This window comes from Arachis ipaensis, chromosome B5, assembly GCF_059453495.1.
Source record: "Arachis ipaensis isolate K30076 ecotype BB chromosome B5, ASM5945349v1, whole genome shotgun sequence".
In the NCBI taxonomy this organism is placed as follows: Eukaryota; Viridiplantae; Streptophyta; class Magnoliopsida; order Fabales; family Fabaceae; genus Arachis; species Arachis ipaensis.
In genome coordinates this window covers 10,194,981-10,213,625 of record NC_142440.1, presented here as the reverse complement: position 1 = coordinate 10,213,625, position 18,645 = coordinate 10,194,981, and the positions used below count along the sequence as shown (strand labels likewise).

The window sequence follows — 18,645 nt, the reverse complement described above, 5'->3', positions numbered from 1 at the left end:
ACGCTACAATCAAATTCTCGCGTCTTTACTTCTGAGCAAACGTTTATCTCCGTTGTTCCGTTTTTATGGGGGCACCTATATATTAAGGTCCCCGAGGCCCATCCTTTTCTCCAAGCTTATTGTTTCTTATCTCTCTAGACCTTTCTGAACGTTCTGTATCTCTCCAATTTTAACATTATTGTTGTTATTATTGTTATCATTATACATGGCGTTCAAAAAAACCCTAGCTCAGCGCCTATTCAATTTTACCAAACTCTCATCGCAAACCCTCACCAATTGCCGGATTTCATCTGCCTCCGTTCACGCGAGGGTCGCTTCCGCCGCCTGCTCTGGAGATCGTGACATCGCTCCGGACCCAGGAGATAATGGCGTCTTCCGGAGGTTCCTTCATAAGCGACCTGGGTTCGAGCCGGAGCTTCGATCGCCGTCTGCCCACGGAAACATTATGGAGAGGTTGAGGGCAATGGACATTGCTAGAAACCGCATTCGATTGGAGGGGCTGAGGCCGCCGGCGATGGAGGAGAAGGAGGACGAGGAGGTGGAGGAGTTGGGAGTGACGGCGGAGGATGCTCGGAAGTTGCTGAAGGCGGCGCAGGTGGAGATGGTGAAATCGAAGCTTAAAGAGATCCGAAAGAGCTGCATAACGTTACACGAGTTCATTCGGATCTGCTCCGAGAATTGCTCCGATCAGGATCAAGCGGTTACGATTGCAAGGCTGCTCGATGATTCTGCGGCTGTGATTATTTTAGGAGATGTCGTTTTCGTCAGGCCAGAACAGGTTAATTTATTTCCCATGCCTCTCTCTTTTTCATCTTTTTCTTGTTAGATTAAATTTTTTCCAGTCTTCCAATAATTGATTGTTTTATTTTTAATTAATTGATCAATTTGTTTTTGGTTTTGTTGTGTTGTGCTGGGTTAAGTTTTTAATTTCTGGGTTATGACAGAAGGGTGATGGTGGAGATTCCAAGATAGGTTTTTGATTTTTAAAAGCAATCATGTTATAGCTGCTCATTTACCAATTTATTTGGTTAGAGACTACCGAAAACTGATAATGTCTTTTGGATTATTTCTTTTGTTTTTTTCCACAGGAAATTGAAACTTTGTTGTTTCCCAAGATCTAAAAAGTCCCGTTTGAGGTGGTATATTAGGGCTTTAAAGGACTGCATAAAGCCCTGCCAGCTTTCCCACTCACTATTATATTCATCAATCTAATCTAATTCAACTATTTTGGGGATTTACTAATTGGCAAATTTGGGCTTTCTATTTCAATATCTTTATTTAGATTGAAAAAAGATTGGGTCTATTGGTAGATGGGTTCATGCTAACCCTAAATTAATTTTAGATTAGGATTACAATCCTTTTCATATAATACCAATACGGATGGAAAGTTGGGGTTTTCTATTCTAGGTACTAGCAAACTATTTGCTCCCTTTTGAAGTGTTAGAGGGTGAAAAATAGAATTCATAGGTTTTGCTAAATTGTGTTCTACGTTCTGTGTGGGTTTAATTACAAAAATTAATTCATTCACTATAAGCTTGTGTGATTCATAAAGGGAAAACCAAATGTGTAGCTAAGCTTGAGGCAGGCTTCACCCAAATTGTGTAAAATTTGTTGTGATACAGGTAGCAAAAGCCATTCAAGATCTACTCCCTCTGCGAGGAGGAGCCAAGGTGCATGACTCTGTTAGGAGAGAATTCGAAGAAATGGAGAAACAGAAGTCAGCCATCGACGGCAGAGCCCACACCCTTGTTCGGCGGGAGCTCTGGGGCGGGCTGAGTTTCCTAGTGGTTCAGACGCTGACATGCATGAGGCTCACCTTTTGGGAGCTAACATGGGATGTGATGGAGCCAATATGCTTCTATCTGACATCTTTGTACTTCATGGCTGGGTATACATTCTTCCTTAGGACCTCAATAGAACCTTCCTTTGAAGGCTTCTATCAATCCCGCTTCAGCACCAAGCAGAAGCGCCTCATGAAGCTTAACAATTTTAACATTGAAAGGTTTAATGAGCTCAAAGCTGCATGCTCTCCTCCCTCCAGTTCCATACCTCCAAAGATTGATTCCTCCATTGCTCACCCATTTGACAAGACTCTCTAACAGCATTGATTGGAAGGAAAGATAAAGGTAATTTGAGGCCTTGGAAAAAAACTAAAACATGAAAGGCCTTGAGTATTTTTATTCCTATTCACTGACTGAGACTGTAGCAAATAAGTAGAAAAAAACTTGTGGGTTCAACGCCCTCTCAGCTGATTCCAGGACATGAAATTATCATCCTCCGAAAAAGACATGGGAAAAAAGATAATCAACAATATTTGCGTTTTCCCGTGAGTTAGAATTAGTGTGCGGCCCTATGTACAACGGATGCAGAGTGTTGTTTCCAAACTTTTTCATTGCTAAATTAAATGGCAAGGATTTAGTTATAGTAAAAGACCAGCCTATGAGCTCTTATCCAATAGGTACACTGTAGAGGCATTTCAGAGTTGCCAATGTTAATAGAAATCACATTATAAACAAAGATATAAGTCACATATCAAGATCTTCTAGGAAGATGAAAAAGTAAGAAACTAAAGTCTTAATTATTTTTAAATTAAGATAGTGAAATATACATCTGATAGAAATTAAGCCTTTGACAAAAATTATGATGGAAATCAAATTTGTGTCTCAAATGAAGAGTCAGTCCTAATTCGATTTTTTATTTCGTTAAAGGTTTTAACTAAATCATTATTCGAAATAAAAATATAATTATTACAGCAAAGCGTGATAAATATGTATTCCGGATACCACATTAACGGAAAGAAGTTTCTTTTCGATTTGGTAAGGTGTTTATATTATTGAGAGACGACAGTTAAAGAACAAATTGAACCAAAGGAACAAACAAAAAAGAGGTTGCTTTTCAGAAACAAACAAACTTGCTATGTTGAGAACTGATTCCCTGCACGCAGAACCAAAGGAAAAAAGTCTATGATCACGATGTGAGAAAATGATTTAGTTTTGATACTGAGTTATTGCTGAATAAATACTGTTTTTAGTTGGGTATTAAAAATTTGAAACTTTAAAAGATAAATGCACAGATTATTGTTTTATTATACAAGAAAAAGGGAATTGATAAAAAATGATATTATTTATTCTCTATTTTTTCAATCAAGACTTAAAAGTAAAAAGCAATTAAATTTTCCTTTGGCTATCAAAAATAAGAAGGAAGAAGAATTGTATTTTACTCTATTTTTTGGGGGAGTTGGTGGCGGTTTTCTCCTTAACTATGTCTGTATGAATGTATGGCTTTAACTTTTTTAAAAAATATTTATATTAACACTTCTACATTTCAAGTTGTGTGCATTTGAACCCTTAAATGATTAAATTACTCCCCTCCTCTCCTTCCCTCTTTTCTCTTTCTTCTCTTCTCACTTACTTCTAGTAGCAAGAGGATAATTTTGTTATTCAAGAGTATATATGCACAATACTAAAATATTAAGGAGCTCATTTATACAATTTTAATTATAAAGAATAAAATGCAAAATCGTAAACTTAGAGGATAAAAAAAATACAATTTTCCCAATAGATACCAATTAGAGAAAAAGCTAAGGCGAAGAACATGTTAAATCGAACTTTAATTTCATTCTAACTTGATTTTATAACAAAAAATAATTGGCATACGTTCGCCCTTGTGTCAATTCATATATTATGTGAATCTTATTCATATCCAATTGAACGGTGGAATGTGAATGTGAATGTGAATGTAAATGCAACATGAGTGAATACATTGTCTAACAAAGTAAATACAGCTAGCATATGTTATATGAGTCATTCATTACTTAAGGCAATTTGTGTTGTCCTTGTTTATATCTTATATATAGATTGTTGGATAACAGGTGTTTTCATTATCTGAAGGTTTACGTCAACTGGAAAGTCATAACTGGCGAAGGTTGCATTATTATTTAATTGGAGCATCATTGGACAATGAACACGGAACTGTTATTGGTTACTCTTCTCAGCCGGCAACCCATCCACTTTAAAATCCACCGTCCATTATTGGTCCAACAATCATCTGCATCTGCATATACTGTATAAACAAGAGTTTTCTTTTTTTCAATACCAAAAAAAAAAAAAAAAAAACACTAAAGTTTTTATAACATCTTTATGTAGTTAAATACCTTAGATACTGTGTCAAAAACATAGTGTTTCAAGTATATTTCCTCCTACTTATTTAGTTAATTGGGTTAGGATCCGTTTGGTTTAATGTTTGAAATATATAAAACAGGTTTAATCTTCTCCAACGTCATAATTTTTTATATGATTCTGTATTTTAACTTTTGTTTACTAGAAATAATAAATTATAACTTTACGTTTAATTGTTAGATTGGAGTTTTTTTTTTTTTTTTTTTTTTTTTTTGCTAATTTTTTCCTTCAATCTCATCATAATTTTTGTATTTGTTTTTATCCATGGCATAGACTTTACAAATAAATATTTTTTTTTATACTATTATTTTTAGTACTCTTTTCTAAATTTTATTTTTTTTTAATCAATTTTTCATTTATTTTTTCTTGTGTCAAAGTAATGCATGTTTTTTTTTAGAGTTTTCTTTGTGTTCTCTTATGGATATTGTTATATTTTTTAATGGAATTTTTAATATTCATATAAAATTTTTAATCATTTTTTTATAGAACTTTATTTTTTTGTTTGGCTTTGTGTAATTTTCACTATGTATTGTTGAATTAATATGTACTTTATTCATTATTGTTATTTTTTATAATATAAATTATTAATTATATTAGAAATATCAAATTAAATACAAAAAGAGTACTAAAAAATTATGATAAAAATATTAAATTTCAACAAATAAATTTAATTCTTTTAAAAAAAAATTATAGCCAAAGAGTGTTAAAAAATGGTTTTGAATTATATAAATTTATGTCTCTTTTAGTCATTTTTATCTAAACCTAATTTTGAATAATGTAATTCAAATAATATTTATTTTACTATAATTCATTTTGATACAAAATTATCAAATATAAATCATGTTAATACTAACTTGTTTTTTTTTATCAAAATCAAATTTATAAAATTAATTTAATACAAATTTTCGTTTACAAATTTTAATTCAAACATACACTTAATTATTTTCTCTACATTTCTCTTACTTTTTAATTTCTTTTATATGGGTATCTATTATCACTTTCAAGTAATATGAAAATCTTTTAACTCATATAAATATCTATTTTGGAATCTATTTATTTTATAAGAAGAAAAAATATTTTGAATGAAATATTTGAATGGAATATTAAATTGGTGATCCAAAAATGATAAATTTTGGAATTTATTTTTTTCTTTTAATTGAAAAAAAGAATATGCATCTCTTTGGATTCCAAAATGAAATAGAAATAAAAAAGATTTGATAATAAATGAAAAACTACGAATTTTTTGTTCCATTTTCGAATTGAAGTGCGAACTATCTAGGTCGAATAGTGCTTATTTTTTAAAAAGAGAATAAACTACGAAAAACCATTCCCATTGTTGTTAAATATTAAAATAAAACAAAAACTCGAAAAAACGAGATAATAATTATTATTATTGAAATGTTTATATCTTTTGTTAAGCTCTTTCTATATATACGAATTTTTCTTATTCATTTGAATATATGAATATAAATATATATTCAAGTGAATAAATAATTTAATTTCTAATAATTTTTATAAAAAAAAACAAAGAAAAAAAAAGAAATAATTAGAATACAATTCTTTTGTTTCTTTAATATTTTTTAGGACAATTTACGTTATTAAATTATTTGAGTATCCAAATTACATAATTACAACAATTGAATTTTTGTTATAACAGTGACGGATCCAAAAATATTTAATTGTAGGGGCAAAATATAATAAAATTTAGGTATAGATATATATATTTTTGGCTTTCCACAATTCTCAACAAGCTAAGGACTAATGTATCGTGAATTTGAGTTTCATTTAAGAGGGTCAATGAGTTGCTATACATACGAGACGAAATTCGAATTCCCAATACTTACTTAAGCGGACAACTAAGTTAATCACTCGACCAACCTAAATTTGTTTAGATATATTTAAAATTTTAAGTTAGAACTATCTATATACATATTGATAAGAACTAAAAATATACGCACAATCACTTATTATAATATTTAAAATAATAAAAAGATAATTTTACCCACAGTATAATATTTAAAATAATAAAAAATAATTTATAATAACTTTCTTTTTATTTTAACATGACTAAATATTATTTTTCTATATATATTCTTAAATAATTATTTGACTTTTATTGTTTTATATTAATTATAAAATCTATTTATTATAGTCTTTATGATATAAATAATTTTTTTAACCAAAATAATTACTATAATCAATACCATTTTAATAATAAATACTAATAGAGTATATTAACATATAAATAATATGTTTTATTATCTTAAATATTTTTTAAAAAATCACTAATAATTTAAGTTGTATTTAATTAAAAAATTAAATTTCAATTTAATTATTAACTAATTAACTAATATAACAAAATTAATTATCACTATTTTTGAGTTTATTTATTTATTTATTTTTTATTTTTATACTAAATCAAATTTAACAATATAATTATTATTAAATGTTAAATTTAATAAAATATTTTTTTCATTATATTTTATTTTAGAATAAATATAATATATATATATATATATATATTATTTTTTATATATATGTAGGTCCGTCTCTCATTATATATATGTATAATTTATTTTTTATATAAACCGCTGCAACACAAAATTTTAGGTAATTAATCCGTTTTAATGCGTCGCGAGTTACACACAAACACATATATTGTACAAGGGAGTCATTTAGATAAAGACGTCTAAAACATCTTATTTTAAATATATTTTTAATAATTAAAATTTAATACATATAATTAATTAAATTATGTTATTTTTGTTAAAATTAAATCGGACAAATTAATTTGACTAAAAAATCGATAAATCAAATCTTGAATCAATCTAAATTAATATTTTTTTTTATAAAAAATAGTTATAATACTCCTATTATAAAAATAACTAAAATATTCTTATTTTATAGATATTGAGAACCCTAAATCCTAACACTTCTCTTTATGTCATTGTAGGATTAAGATTTAGAATTTTTAAAATTAATTATAAGAATATTTTAGTCATTTTTTATAATAAAAATATTGTAATTATTTTTTATAAAAAATATTAATTTAGACCAATTTAAAATTTGATTTATCAATTTTTTTATCAAATCGATTTATACGATCTAATTTTAATAAAAATAATATAATTTAATTAATTATATATATTAATTTTTAATTATTAAAAAATATATTTTAAAAAAATATTTTAAATGTCATGTAAGTGACTCTTATATAATATAAACGGCTATTACTTGTAGCAGTTTACCATGACACAGAAAGAAGCACAAATGGCGACTATCAACAGCAATTTACAGTTGAAATAGAATAATTGTAATGGTAATGCGTGATCAGTGTTGATGCTAACGGTGGTGATGAAATTGGCGTTGCGAGGTGGGATCAAAGTTGAAACCATAGTTATTGTAATAAAATTGGATAAAAAATTGATTAATTAGTTATTAATTAAAAAATTGACTAATTAATGTTAAAATTAAAAAAATTATTTTATTTAATATTTTAATAAATATATTTGTCTCTATTAGTTAAAAAGTGTTGACATATTATGGTATTGTTATCGTAAACGATGTAATTCAAGTATTTTAAAATTTGAATAAAATATCGTTTTTATTTTTAATGGATAAATTTTAAAATTATCTCTAACATTTAAATAATTCTATTTAAATCTTTAACGTTCTAAAATTGACTTAATGTTGTTTTGCTGTTAGGAATCTGTTAATAAAATTAATGACGAGACAAAATTGAGACGATTTTGAAATGTTAGGGACTTAAATACTCTTAAAATTTTTATTAGAAGTTATGAAATGAATTTAAGGTGATATAAATGTATAATATTATAATTTAAGAATAAATTCTTCCCAATTAAAAAAATCTATTATAATTTAATAATCGAATTAAAATTGTACTGTATTATTTGGCTTTTATATAAAAATTTATGTTTATTTTATATAAAACTTTATGTTTATCAAGCATGTGAAAGAATTAAAATTTATTGAAATGGTAGGTATTGAAATAAAATTAAAAGAGGAAAAAGGATAGAAGATAAATACCGACTAAATTAAAAATTAATTGTTGACTCTTGATAAAAATCCAAAAGTTTGTGCTTAATAATTCTAAAATATTAACAATAAATAAAAATTAAATTCATTTAACAAACATGGGATTTTGTTTTATAAGTAGTCATTTTCCAACAACTTTATTAAGCAATAACTAAGGGCAACTTAACGCGCAGCCAACGCAGCAGCACTTAGCAAGTTAGCGGCATCAATAGCTTAATATTTCAAATTGTCAAAATATACGGAGGTTCATAAAAAATAATTGATATTTATTCCAAAATTCTATTAAAACAACTAAATCAATTTTTAGTATTAAAATTGTATATCTTAATGGAATATGTCCACCTGATAACTTCGTATAATATTGCTAACCATATCTATATATATCATCATCCAAATACAGATATACTAGAAAACAACCTCATTTGGATATGTACGTCCATGGAAAAATAAAATAATTAAATAAAAAATGAAAAAGAACCTCATTTGAATATGTATTAAACTTGCACAATATATATGTAGTCACTAGATAATAAAACCCAGTATGATTGAAGATTTGAAATTTCAAATGCAAACTTCTCACAATTAAATACTTTTCATTGTTATCCTAATCTTCATCCATACTCATTACTCACTAATCACTATCATGATTCATGAATAATAATGCATATTATTGTATCTTGATTAATTTTTCTTATATCAAATAATACACTCAATTGATTAATTGCTAAACAAAAATGCTATAAATATATTATATTAGAAGTTTTTGGCACGGATAATGAGATAGATTGGAGACTTACGAATTGAGGCGGTTACCGGATCGTCTTCTTGAAGCGGTGGAGAGTGGTACCTGCAAAGATACTCCAACGTCTAAGTCAAAATAGATCTGAGAGGTATAAGGTGTGTAGAATGTGTGACGTACCTGAGGGGATCTCTGATTCCCCTTTATATACCAGGTGCTAGTTATTTTATCTTATCTTATTTGGCTAAGATAAGGGAGGTATTTGGATTCGAATGTTGGTTAGAGATTATAGGGCCGGTTTGGGCCGTCATCATCTTATCTTATCTTATCTGGCTAAGATAATGGAGGTATTTGAATTCGAATGTTGGGTCAAGATATTAGAAGTTATTGATCCATTTTTGGGCCGTGAGGATAACCCAATCTTGGGATTGCCGGGTTTGGTGACCTTTCGATGAAGGATCCGGAGATCGGGTCCGAAACAGTTGCCCCCAGAGCATGAGAGCATGCTTGCTTGGTCTCAATGTTGAGTTGTTGGGGAGCCCAGTTCTCTGTAGTTCAGGAGATTGTGAGGGGTTTGGAAAGGACGTGACGTCATCCTGCGCCAATTGGCGGGATGTTGGCGAGTTCTGCTTTTCACGAGTTGGAAAGTCATTAGCTTAGGCGTTAACGCCGCTTTTGTTGATGAGTTTGGTTTTCTATTATCGGGATGCCGTAAGGGGTCTGGAAACGGTGTGACGTCATCATGTGCCGATTGGCGGGATGTTGATGAGTTCAGCTTTCTACGAGTTGGAGGACCGTCAACTCATGCTTGTTTTGTGTGCTCTTTTTGGGCTGTTATTGTGAACTTATTTTAGGCCTCTTGGTGGGGCGATTTCAATACTTTGCTTATTTAGCTTATTTGAATATCTGTTTTGTTGACCTCGGAGGTGATCGGTTTCTGGGGGTAGCCGTTTAACTTATTTAGATATCTGCTTTGTTGGTTTCGCAGGTGATTGATTCCCTGGTCACTATTTTTTGTTATTTGGATATCCGTTTTGTTGTTTGGATATCCGTTCTATTGGCCTCAGGGTGATCGATCCTCAGGCCACTGTTTTTTGTTACTTAGATATCCGATTTGTTATTTGGATATCCGTTCGGTTGGCCTCGGGGTGATCGATTCCTGGGTAGTCATTTACTTATTTGGATATCCGTTTTGTTATTTGGATATTCGTTTTGTTGGTCTCGGGGTGATCGATCCCTGGGTAGCCGTTTACTTATTTGGATATCCATTTTGTTTACTTATTTGGATATCCATTTTGTTGGTCTTGGGGTGATCGATCCCCGGGTAGCTGTTTACTTATTTGGATATTCATTTTGTTGGCCTTGGGGTGATCGATCCCTGGATCGCCGTTTTTTGTTATTTGGATATCTATTTTCTTGGCGTCGGGGTGATCGATTCTCGGATAGCTATTTACTTATTTGGATATCTGTCTTGTTGGCTTTGGGGTGATCGATCCCCGGGGGCATCCGCGTTTAGTTTGTGCCGTCAGACAGGACAATGCTTTTGAAAAAATGAATTTTATTTGAGGTTTAGGTTTCGTTAAAACCTCCCGATGTTGGTAGGAAAGAGTGTCTGATAAGAAAATATACGATTAAACAATTTAAACAATAAATTAAAGTAAAAAAAAGCAAAAAATACAGGGTAAAGAGATAGTCCTAAACGGCCTTGATCTTGTTTCTTTGGAAGGATATTTCTACGTATAGTAGCGTTGTAAGTTAATGGCATTCCAGGATCTCGGGAGCTCGGTTCCGTATAGTCTTTTGAGCTTGTAGTCTCCTTTTCCATTTACCGTCTTGATTCGGTAGGGACCCTCCCAGTTGGGCGTGAGCTTCCCTTCTCCGGGAGTGGGGAGACCGATGTCATTTTGTTGTAAGATGAGGTCTCCTGGTCCGAAGCCTCGTCGTACCGTGCTGTGATTGTACCTTAGGCTTATTCTCTATTTTAGGGTTAGATCCCATAGGTGTGCTATGCTCTTGACCTCGTCTGCGAGGTCCCGCTCTGCTTCTTCGTCGTTTCCTCCCACGGTTTTGCACGGACTGGGGTCTTGGTGTGCATCAAGGTCAGTGAGAAAGATGCCTGCCGTGTCTCGTGATCACTTGCGGAGGGCCAAGCTGGTGTTATGGCACTCTACCGTGACTTTCTGGTCTCCGTGTATCATTTCGATGGTGCCATTATCAGCCTGAAACTTCATGATTAGGATAGGTCGTTGGTCATCTTTCTTCCGATGATGTTGTTGTAGGCAGTGGAGTCCTTAAGAACCACGAACTCGGAGAGGATGGTCTTCCTCTGGTACCAGTTCCGATGGTTAGTGGTAACACTATGAAACTGTCCGATTTGAGGAAGTTGTCTCCGAGTTGGGTCACCCAGTTGCGGTGGGTTTATAGATTTTCGTTTCGGAGACCCAGCTTGTCGAAGATTCCTCTGAAGAGGATGTTGGAATCAGCTCCAGTGTCGACCAGTATTCTTTTCACAAGTTCGGTTCCGACCTTTGTCGAGATAACAAATGGGGCGTCTTCTGCCAAGGTGCCGTGTTGGCAGTCGTCGAGGGAAAATATGGTCGCCGCTGAAACCGAGGAGATTGGTACTTGGTTTCTTACAGCTAGGACTTTAAAATCCTTTTTTAGTGCTGGTTTTGACTTTTCCAACGTGTCCTTTCCAGTGATGACGTTTACGATTTTGGTGAAGTCAGTTTTCGGACTTTCTTAGGGTGCCTGTCGTATCGTCCTCAGGTTACGTCCTTCGCGTTTTGGTGATCTTTCTCTTTCAGTTCTCCTAGGCTCTCGGATGATTTTGGCGAATTCGGGGAGTTTGCCGTCATAGATGGCTTGTTCGAGGGCGTCTTTTAGCTCGAAGCAATCTTGGGTTTTATGTTCGTATCCTCGGTGGTAATCATAGTATAGACTCTTGTTGCCGCCTGTACGTTCCTTCAGTTGTCGCACCTTCAGAAGGATACCTCGTTTTGCTATTTGGTGGTAGATTTCTATGATGGGAGTGGGTAGGGAGGTGTTGTTCGTGACTTTCCTACCCTGGGTGGTCAGTTGGGGGCAACGGGTCTGGGGTGTTCCTTTAGGGTATCTTTCGGTGGTGGGTTACTACGAGGTGCTGTGTTATCGTGCTGTTATTTATTGGCGGCCATGACTTGACTTACCTCTTCGTTGTTTATGTATTCCCTTACGTTTTGGATTTCGTGCATGGTCCAGACTGGCTTGGTGGTAAGGTATTTTCGGAAGTCTTCATTCATGAGGCCATTGGTCAAACAAAGATTGGCGACCGAGTCCATGAGTCCGTCGACCGTTAGGCACTCATTGTTGAGGTATTTTCTCGGTGATTCGTCTTGTCTTTGGGTGATTTCGAGTAAGCTGATCGGGTGCTTTGCTTTGGTGATCCTGGTGGTGAACTGGGCCATAAACTTCTTGGAGACGTTGTTGAAACTGACTATGAAGCCGTTTGGAAGGGCGTTGAACCATTTGATCGTGGGGCCGGCCAAGGTTACCGGAGCATCGGACCGCATCGGCGGCTCCTTCCAAGTTCATCCTGGCCTCGAAGGCCGTTAGGTGTTCCTGGGGATCCTTGGTGCTATCATACTTTATGTCGGTGGGTTTGTCAAAACCTTTCAGGAGGTTGGCTTTCAGGATTTTCTCGGTGAATGGGGTAGCTCCCATTATCATCTGCTCACTTTGTGCTCGCTTGGCCTCCTGGCGGTGCCTTCGGTCGTCCTTGTAGTGTCGGCGCTCCGGATTGCTAGAAACATTGCGATCACGTCGTTTGTCGCGTCGTTGTTTAGGTGACTTGTTGTTCCTGGTTTTGCAATGCGATCGGGTCCTGGAGGTTGCTTGGCTCAAGTGTTCTGGGTGATATCGCTCTTTGGACGTTACTTGGCCTTCGAGGTTTTGCACTCTGAGGCACAGTTCTTAGATTATCTGGATTGCTTTTTCTCCTAGGCCATCGGATGCTCAGATTTTGTCGGGTTTACGATCGTTCTCTTTTGGTTTCCACCGATCCGGGGTTGGCATGCGGTGCATGGTGCTGGTTGTCCTCTCGTGGGTGGGAAAAAGGCTATCCGGAAAGTCGGGTGTTGGGCTTCGCGAGTTTGAGTTGTGGTGGTGGCTTGAGGATTTCTCCTCGAGGTTCGCTGTCATGCCGCCACGACTTGGCAGTATCCACAGACAGCGCTAATGTGCTAGAAGTCTCTGGTACGAGTAACGAGATGGATCGGGGACTTGTGAGTCGAGGCGATTGCCGGATCGTCTTCTTGGAACGGCGGGGTGATACCTGCAAAGACACTCCAATGCCCAAATCAGAATGAATCTGAGAGGTATAAGATGTGTGGAATGAGTGACGTACCTAAGAGCTCTCCTTTATTTAACTGGTGGTAGTTATCTCATCTTGTCTTATCTGACTAATATATGGGAGGTATTTGAATTCAAATGTTAGTTAGAGACTGTAGGGCCGGTTTAGGTCGTCATCATCTTATCTTATCTCATTAAGATAAGGGAAGTATTTGAATTCAAAAAGTTATTGATCTGTCTTTCGATCTTGTGGATGACCCAATTTTAAAATTGCCGAATTTGGTAACCGTTATGAGAAAGGACCAGAAAATCGGGTCCGAAACATGTACCAACATATATTAAATGTTTATCTATATATTTACACGTATTGTTTTAAACATGTTAAATATTTATTTTATATTATACTCTATATAAATAATTGACTAATGATTTTTTTTTATGTATATACATTATAGTTGATCTCTAAATATCGACTGCTCTGCTATGTGCAAGAATATTTGTACATTTTAATTATTTATAAATTTTGACACGAATACATAAAAATAGTAAGTTTAATCTTCGTTTGTGTGCAGGTTAAGTCCAAAGTTCATGCGTTATATATCGAGCAGTATTTTTGGTGACTGAAATAAACTAAAAAAAGAAAAACTAAATAAATGATCTTCTTAAATAGAGGGACAATCCTTTTTAAGACTACTCTGAAACTCCTCCCAAGGTGAAGGAAGCTCCACATGAGAAAGTTGTAACTTCATCGCCATCTTTGTCATAGTATCTGCCACTGTGTTTGCATCTCTCATAATCAAACGAAAGTAAACACGTCAATTCCAATGCATGATATCTCTTATTTTGAGTACCAATGGATTAATAAACCCAAAACCATCTTGGTGATTAGTAACAAGATTAAATGCTTCCACACAATCCGTCTCACAAATAACATCTCGTTGACCCACATCCCAAGCTAAGAGATATCCTCTCCAAATAGAAAATAATTTCCCTTGAAGAATACTATTATTCTCAATCATTCCCAAACACCCCATTTGTCAACTCCCATTACAATCTCTAATAACACAAGCAAAACCAACACTATCACCCGAACCAAGATAACTAGCATCACAATTAATCTTGAAAGTGCCAATGGATGGAGGATTCCAAAAACCATTTAGAGTAGAGGAAATGGACATACGTTATAATTCAAAAATATTCCTAAGCTCCTTTTCTGAAGTTAATACCAGACAAATCACTTTTTTCGGAGGCCAAGTTTCATGAGGATTAAAGATGTCATTATTCCTTGCTCGCCATATCCACCAAAGTCCCAAAAAGAACTTGAACAGATGCTCTCTGCTATGATACAAGAACCAGTTCTTCAAATCCAAACGATGACAGAAAATATCCAACCTGTGCCATACAAGCTGAGCTTTTGGGCAATCCCGAATACAATGTAAAACTGATTCCTGGTTAGAAAGACATCTTGGGCACCTATCCGATGACGACATCCCTCTTCTAAAGCGAAAACTTATAGTAGGAAGAGCCTCCTTAAGACACAACCAAGCCAAAAACTTATGCTTTTCCGGAACAAGCTGACGCCAAAGCCAAAGCTAATTCTCCCGCTCCTCCCAACCAAAAAGCTTCTTACACAACCACAAGTAACCACTGTGTGAGTCATAGACTTTTGCAGCAGACCCAAACCAATACCAACCCACTTCCGAACCTGCTTGCACATTTGGATTGTAAGAGAGAATATTACCTTTCAGATTTTGAGATAAAGGAGAATAAAGAGTATCCAAATGCCACCAACCAACCGACCAAATATCCTGTATCCAGATATTCGAATTAGAAATGTGAACATAATCCATGTCGTTAGATAACCGTTCTTCTCTCCTCTAGCTAGAAAACCAAAAATTCTGGTTCAAATCCCCAATACACCAAGCAAACCCATCCTTCAACACTTTCCAAGCCTTGAAGAGACTCCTTCAAATGGGAGAGCCCTTATTTTTAGGACAACTAAAACAATTATATAGAGATGATCGGTATTTGACATCCAACAATTGGACCTATAACTTGTTTGGCTGCTAGAAAAAAGTCTAAATTAGCTTCCCAAGAAAAGCAGTATTCACACAATAAGGATCTCTAATCCCCAACCCTCCATATTTTTTTGGAGTAACCAGTACCTTCCAACTAACAAGATTCAATCCTCTTCTATCAACTTGTCCTTTCCAAAGAAAATTCCTCATCATAGACTCTAATTTACTAATGATTCCTTTGGAAAAAATAGAGACCTGCATCTGGTACATGGGAATAGCGACTGCAACAGAATTAACCAAGCAGAGTCTACCAGCCCGATTGAGTAAACTCCTTTTCCAGCTTGCTAGTCTACTTCGAATCTTATCCAGGACACCATTGAAAGCTGAACGGGTCACCCTAGAATGGCTAAGGGTAACCCCAAGATACTTGCCCAAGTCCTAGACAAATTTGATAGAGACATTCTTGGAGCAAAGCGCTTTAGACTTCTCCACATTAATCTTCATCCCAGATGCTTTGCAAAAATTCTCTAAAACCAACATCACATTTTGCACTTGTCTCTTTGTATCTTTACAGAATAGAAGCAAGTCATCCACAAACATTAAGTAGGATATCCTTGGTCCCCCTCTAGAAACAGCAACCGGCTCCTACAAGCCCAAATCAACCTGATGACTAATAAAGCATGCCAATCGCTCCATACACAACACAAAAAGATAGGGAGACATAGGGTCTCCTTGTCTAAGAACCCGGCTAGAAGTAAAGCCATTCAGACGATTCCCATTCCAAAGAATAGATAAGGAGGAAGCAGTGACACAAATCATAATCAAATTAATTGTAGGAATAGGAAAACCAAAGCTCTTAAGGGTATGAGCTAAAAACCTCCAGTCAACTCTGTCATAAGCTTTCTCTAGATCAATCTTAAACGCCAGTGTGCCTTTCTATGATTTAGTCTTATTCATAAAGTTGAGGACTTCTTGAGCAATAATGATGTTGTCAGGAGTTCCTCGTCCCGGAATAAATCCTCCTTGAAGCGGGCCAACAATCTCTGCAAGATGAGGACGGAGCCTATTAACAAGGACCTTCGTGATGATCTTGTAAACTACATTACAAAGACTAATTGGCCTAAAATCTTTCATAGATACCGGTGATTCAATCTTTGGAATAAGAACCAATAAAGTCTCCATCATTCTCGGATCAAGAGTAACACCAGAGAATGCCTGCTTCACCATCTTCCAAACATCAAGACCAATGATCTCCCGATAATCTTTGAAGAAGAAAGCTTGAAACCCATCAGGACCCGGAGCTTTAAAGGAGTTCATGTGAAAAACAGCTGTTCTGACTTCCTCTATAGTAACTGGTGCCGTAAGATTATTGCAAGCTTCCTCATTCAGAGAAGGAAGAGGCACATCACCAAGGCAACCCAAATCAACATCATCTAAATGACAGAATAAGCTTTTATAGAAAGACTCTGCTTCTTGACTCAGAACCTCTGAATCAGTTTCCTACACTCCATCCTTGAGAAAAAGGCCATGAATTTTATTATGCTTCCTTCGCACAAGAGTTTGAATATGAAAGAATTTTGTATTCCTATCCCCGAACCTTACCCACTGCTCTCTGGACTTTTGGAACCATAGGAGCTCTTCTTGCACTAGAGTATTATTATAATCATCAAGCAATTGTTGCTCTTTTTGACGCAAATAAATGCTATCCACCACTTCCAAATGCTTTTGTAAATAATTAATCTGCTGCTCTAATTCACATTTCTTAACAAAAATGTTACCAAATACCTTCGAGTTAAATTCTAGTGAATTCTTCTGTACTTTCGAAAGCTTGCCATGAATCCCTCTATTACCAGACCACCATGACTGATTCACAATATCCCTATACCCTGGATGAGTAGCCCAAGCAGCAACAAAACGGAAAGGTCGATTCCCTTTAGGCTGAGGACGACCTTTACAACGCACCAGAATAGGGCAATGATCAGACTGAAGCCTATTTAAAACTTCTGCATTAAGCCTCTGGAAAGATAGATAACCAACTACTATCTATACAGACTCGGTCAAGCTTTTTTGCCACGTCAACATAATTTTTCACCCTCCTGTACCAAGAAAACTGTCTCCCAATAGTCTTCAGATCAAACAAACCACTATCTCCTAATGAAGTAGCAAACATGTCTGCTCTTTGATGAGAAAATTGACAGCCCTTAGATTCATGAGAAAATTTGACTTCATTAAAATCACCAAGAACAATCCAAGGTCCTTGAAATACCATGGATTGTGTAACAAGATAATCCCAAAGGAGAATCCTTTTATTAAATTGAGGACTACCATAAATACCACTACACCTCCAAACTAAATTATCAGATTGAACCTCAACAGTAACACCTTGATCAAAAGCATCAATGAACTTACAACAAATACCCTTCATAGAGGATAGAAACAAAATACCCCCCTTATGCCCCTCTGCTTCCACTATACCAACAGAGTGATACCCCAACCTTTCCCAAAACAATTTTAAATGCTGAAAATGGGAGTGAGTCCCAACCACAATAAAAAAACAGGTCTAAATTTTCTAAGAAGTTCTTTACAATGCACTCGAGCTAACTTATTAGAAGCTCCCCTAATATTCTAAACAATCATATTTAAACTATCCATAAATAATAGGGATAGAATAAATAAGAACATAAACTCTAAATAGAATCACCAACCTCAATAGGTGGTTTGTCCTGCGGTACTGACACACTCTGATCCTCAATAATTGCAACCTTCGAACCCCCTAATGCTGCACCTGCCATGCTTCCATCTACTAAGGTTTCCTCTGTTACGCCACCATTTTTATCAACTGGCGAGTTCTGCAGGGAGGAAGGCCGCAGACGCTTCTCTAGAGAAATTTCACGACGTGCAGGAGTTATACACGATGGAGATGGCGCAATTTCATGTTTTTCTCGCTTCCCCATCCTAATGCCAATTGATTTGCCTCCATCACCATGCAAATTGGGCCTTGGAACCCTTCTCGAACCATACTTGTGCTGCTTTTCATCTTGGTCCTTCAAACCTGATGGCCATTGTGAATTTTTCCTTACGCAGCACATGTTGCCAGCCGTCTCCATCATTTATGCATGCCTCATTAACATGACCATTAGGTACGTAAGGACCCAATAATTCCGTAACCGCATCCTTCTCTTTAACAACTCCTAATTTCTCACCTGAATTACGAGAATTCTCACCCAAATCGCCAGCTTCCAATTCAGCCTCTTTTTGAATCTCAAGATTGTTGTGTGGCACTAGTGTCGGGACTTCATTATTTTTTTCATCATCACCAAAAGAA

At 35.0% G+C, this 18,645-nt stretch overlaps 1 protein-coding gene across 1 annotated transcript; it reads left to right on the top strand.

Annotated features, from left to right (window-relative positions):
- LOC107642841 (calcium uniporter (DUF607)) lies at window positions 1-2,638 on the top strand. The gene is made up of 2 exons (XM_016346328.3): window positions 1-778; window positions 1,623-2,638. The coding sequence occupies exons 1-2, from the start codon at window positions 206-208 to the stop codon at window positions 2,097-2,099; spliced, it is 1,050 nt and encodes a 349-aa protein (XP_016201814.1). The 5' UTR covers window positions 1-205; the 3' UTR covers window positions 2,100-2,638.
- The last annotated feature ends 16,007 nt before the right edge of the window (window positions 2,639-18,645 follow it).

Excerpts from the sequence above, each read along its gene's own strand:
- LOC107642841 (XM_016346328.3), top strand. The coding sequence starts at position 206 with ATGGCGTTCAAAAAAACCCTAGCTCAGCGCCTATTCAATTTTACCAAA. Across the intron at positions 779-1,622 it reads TTTTCGTCAGGCCAGAACAG|GTAGCAAAAGCCATTCAAGA; the intron begins GTTAATTTATTT and ends GTTGTGATACAG.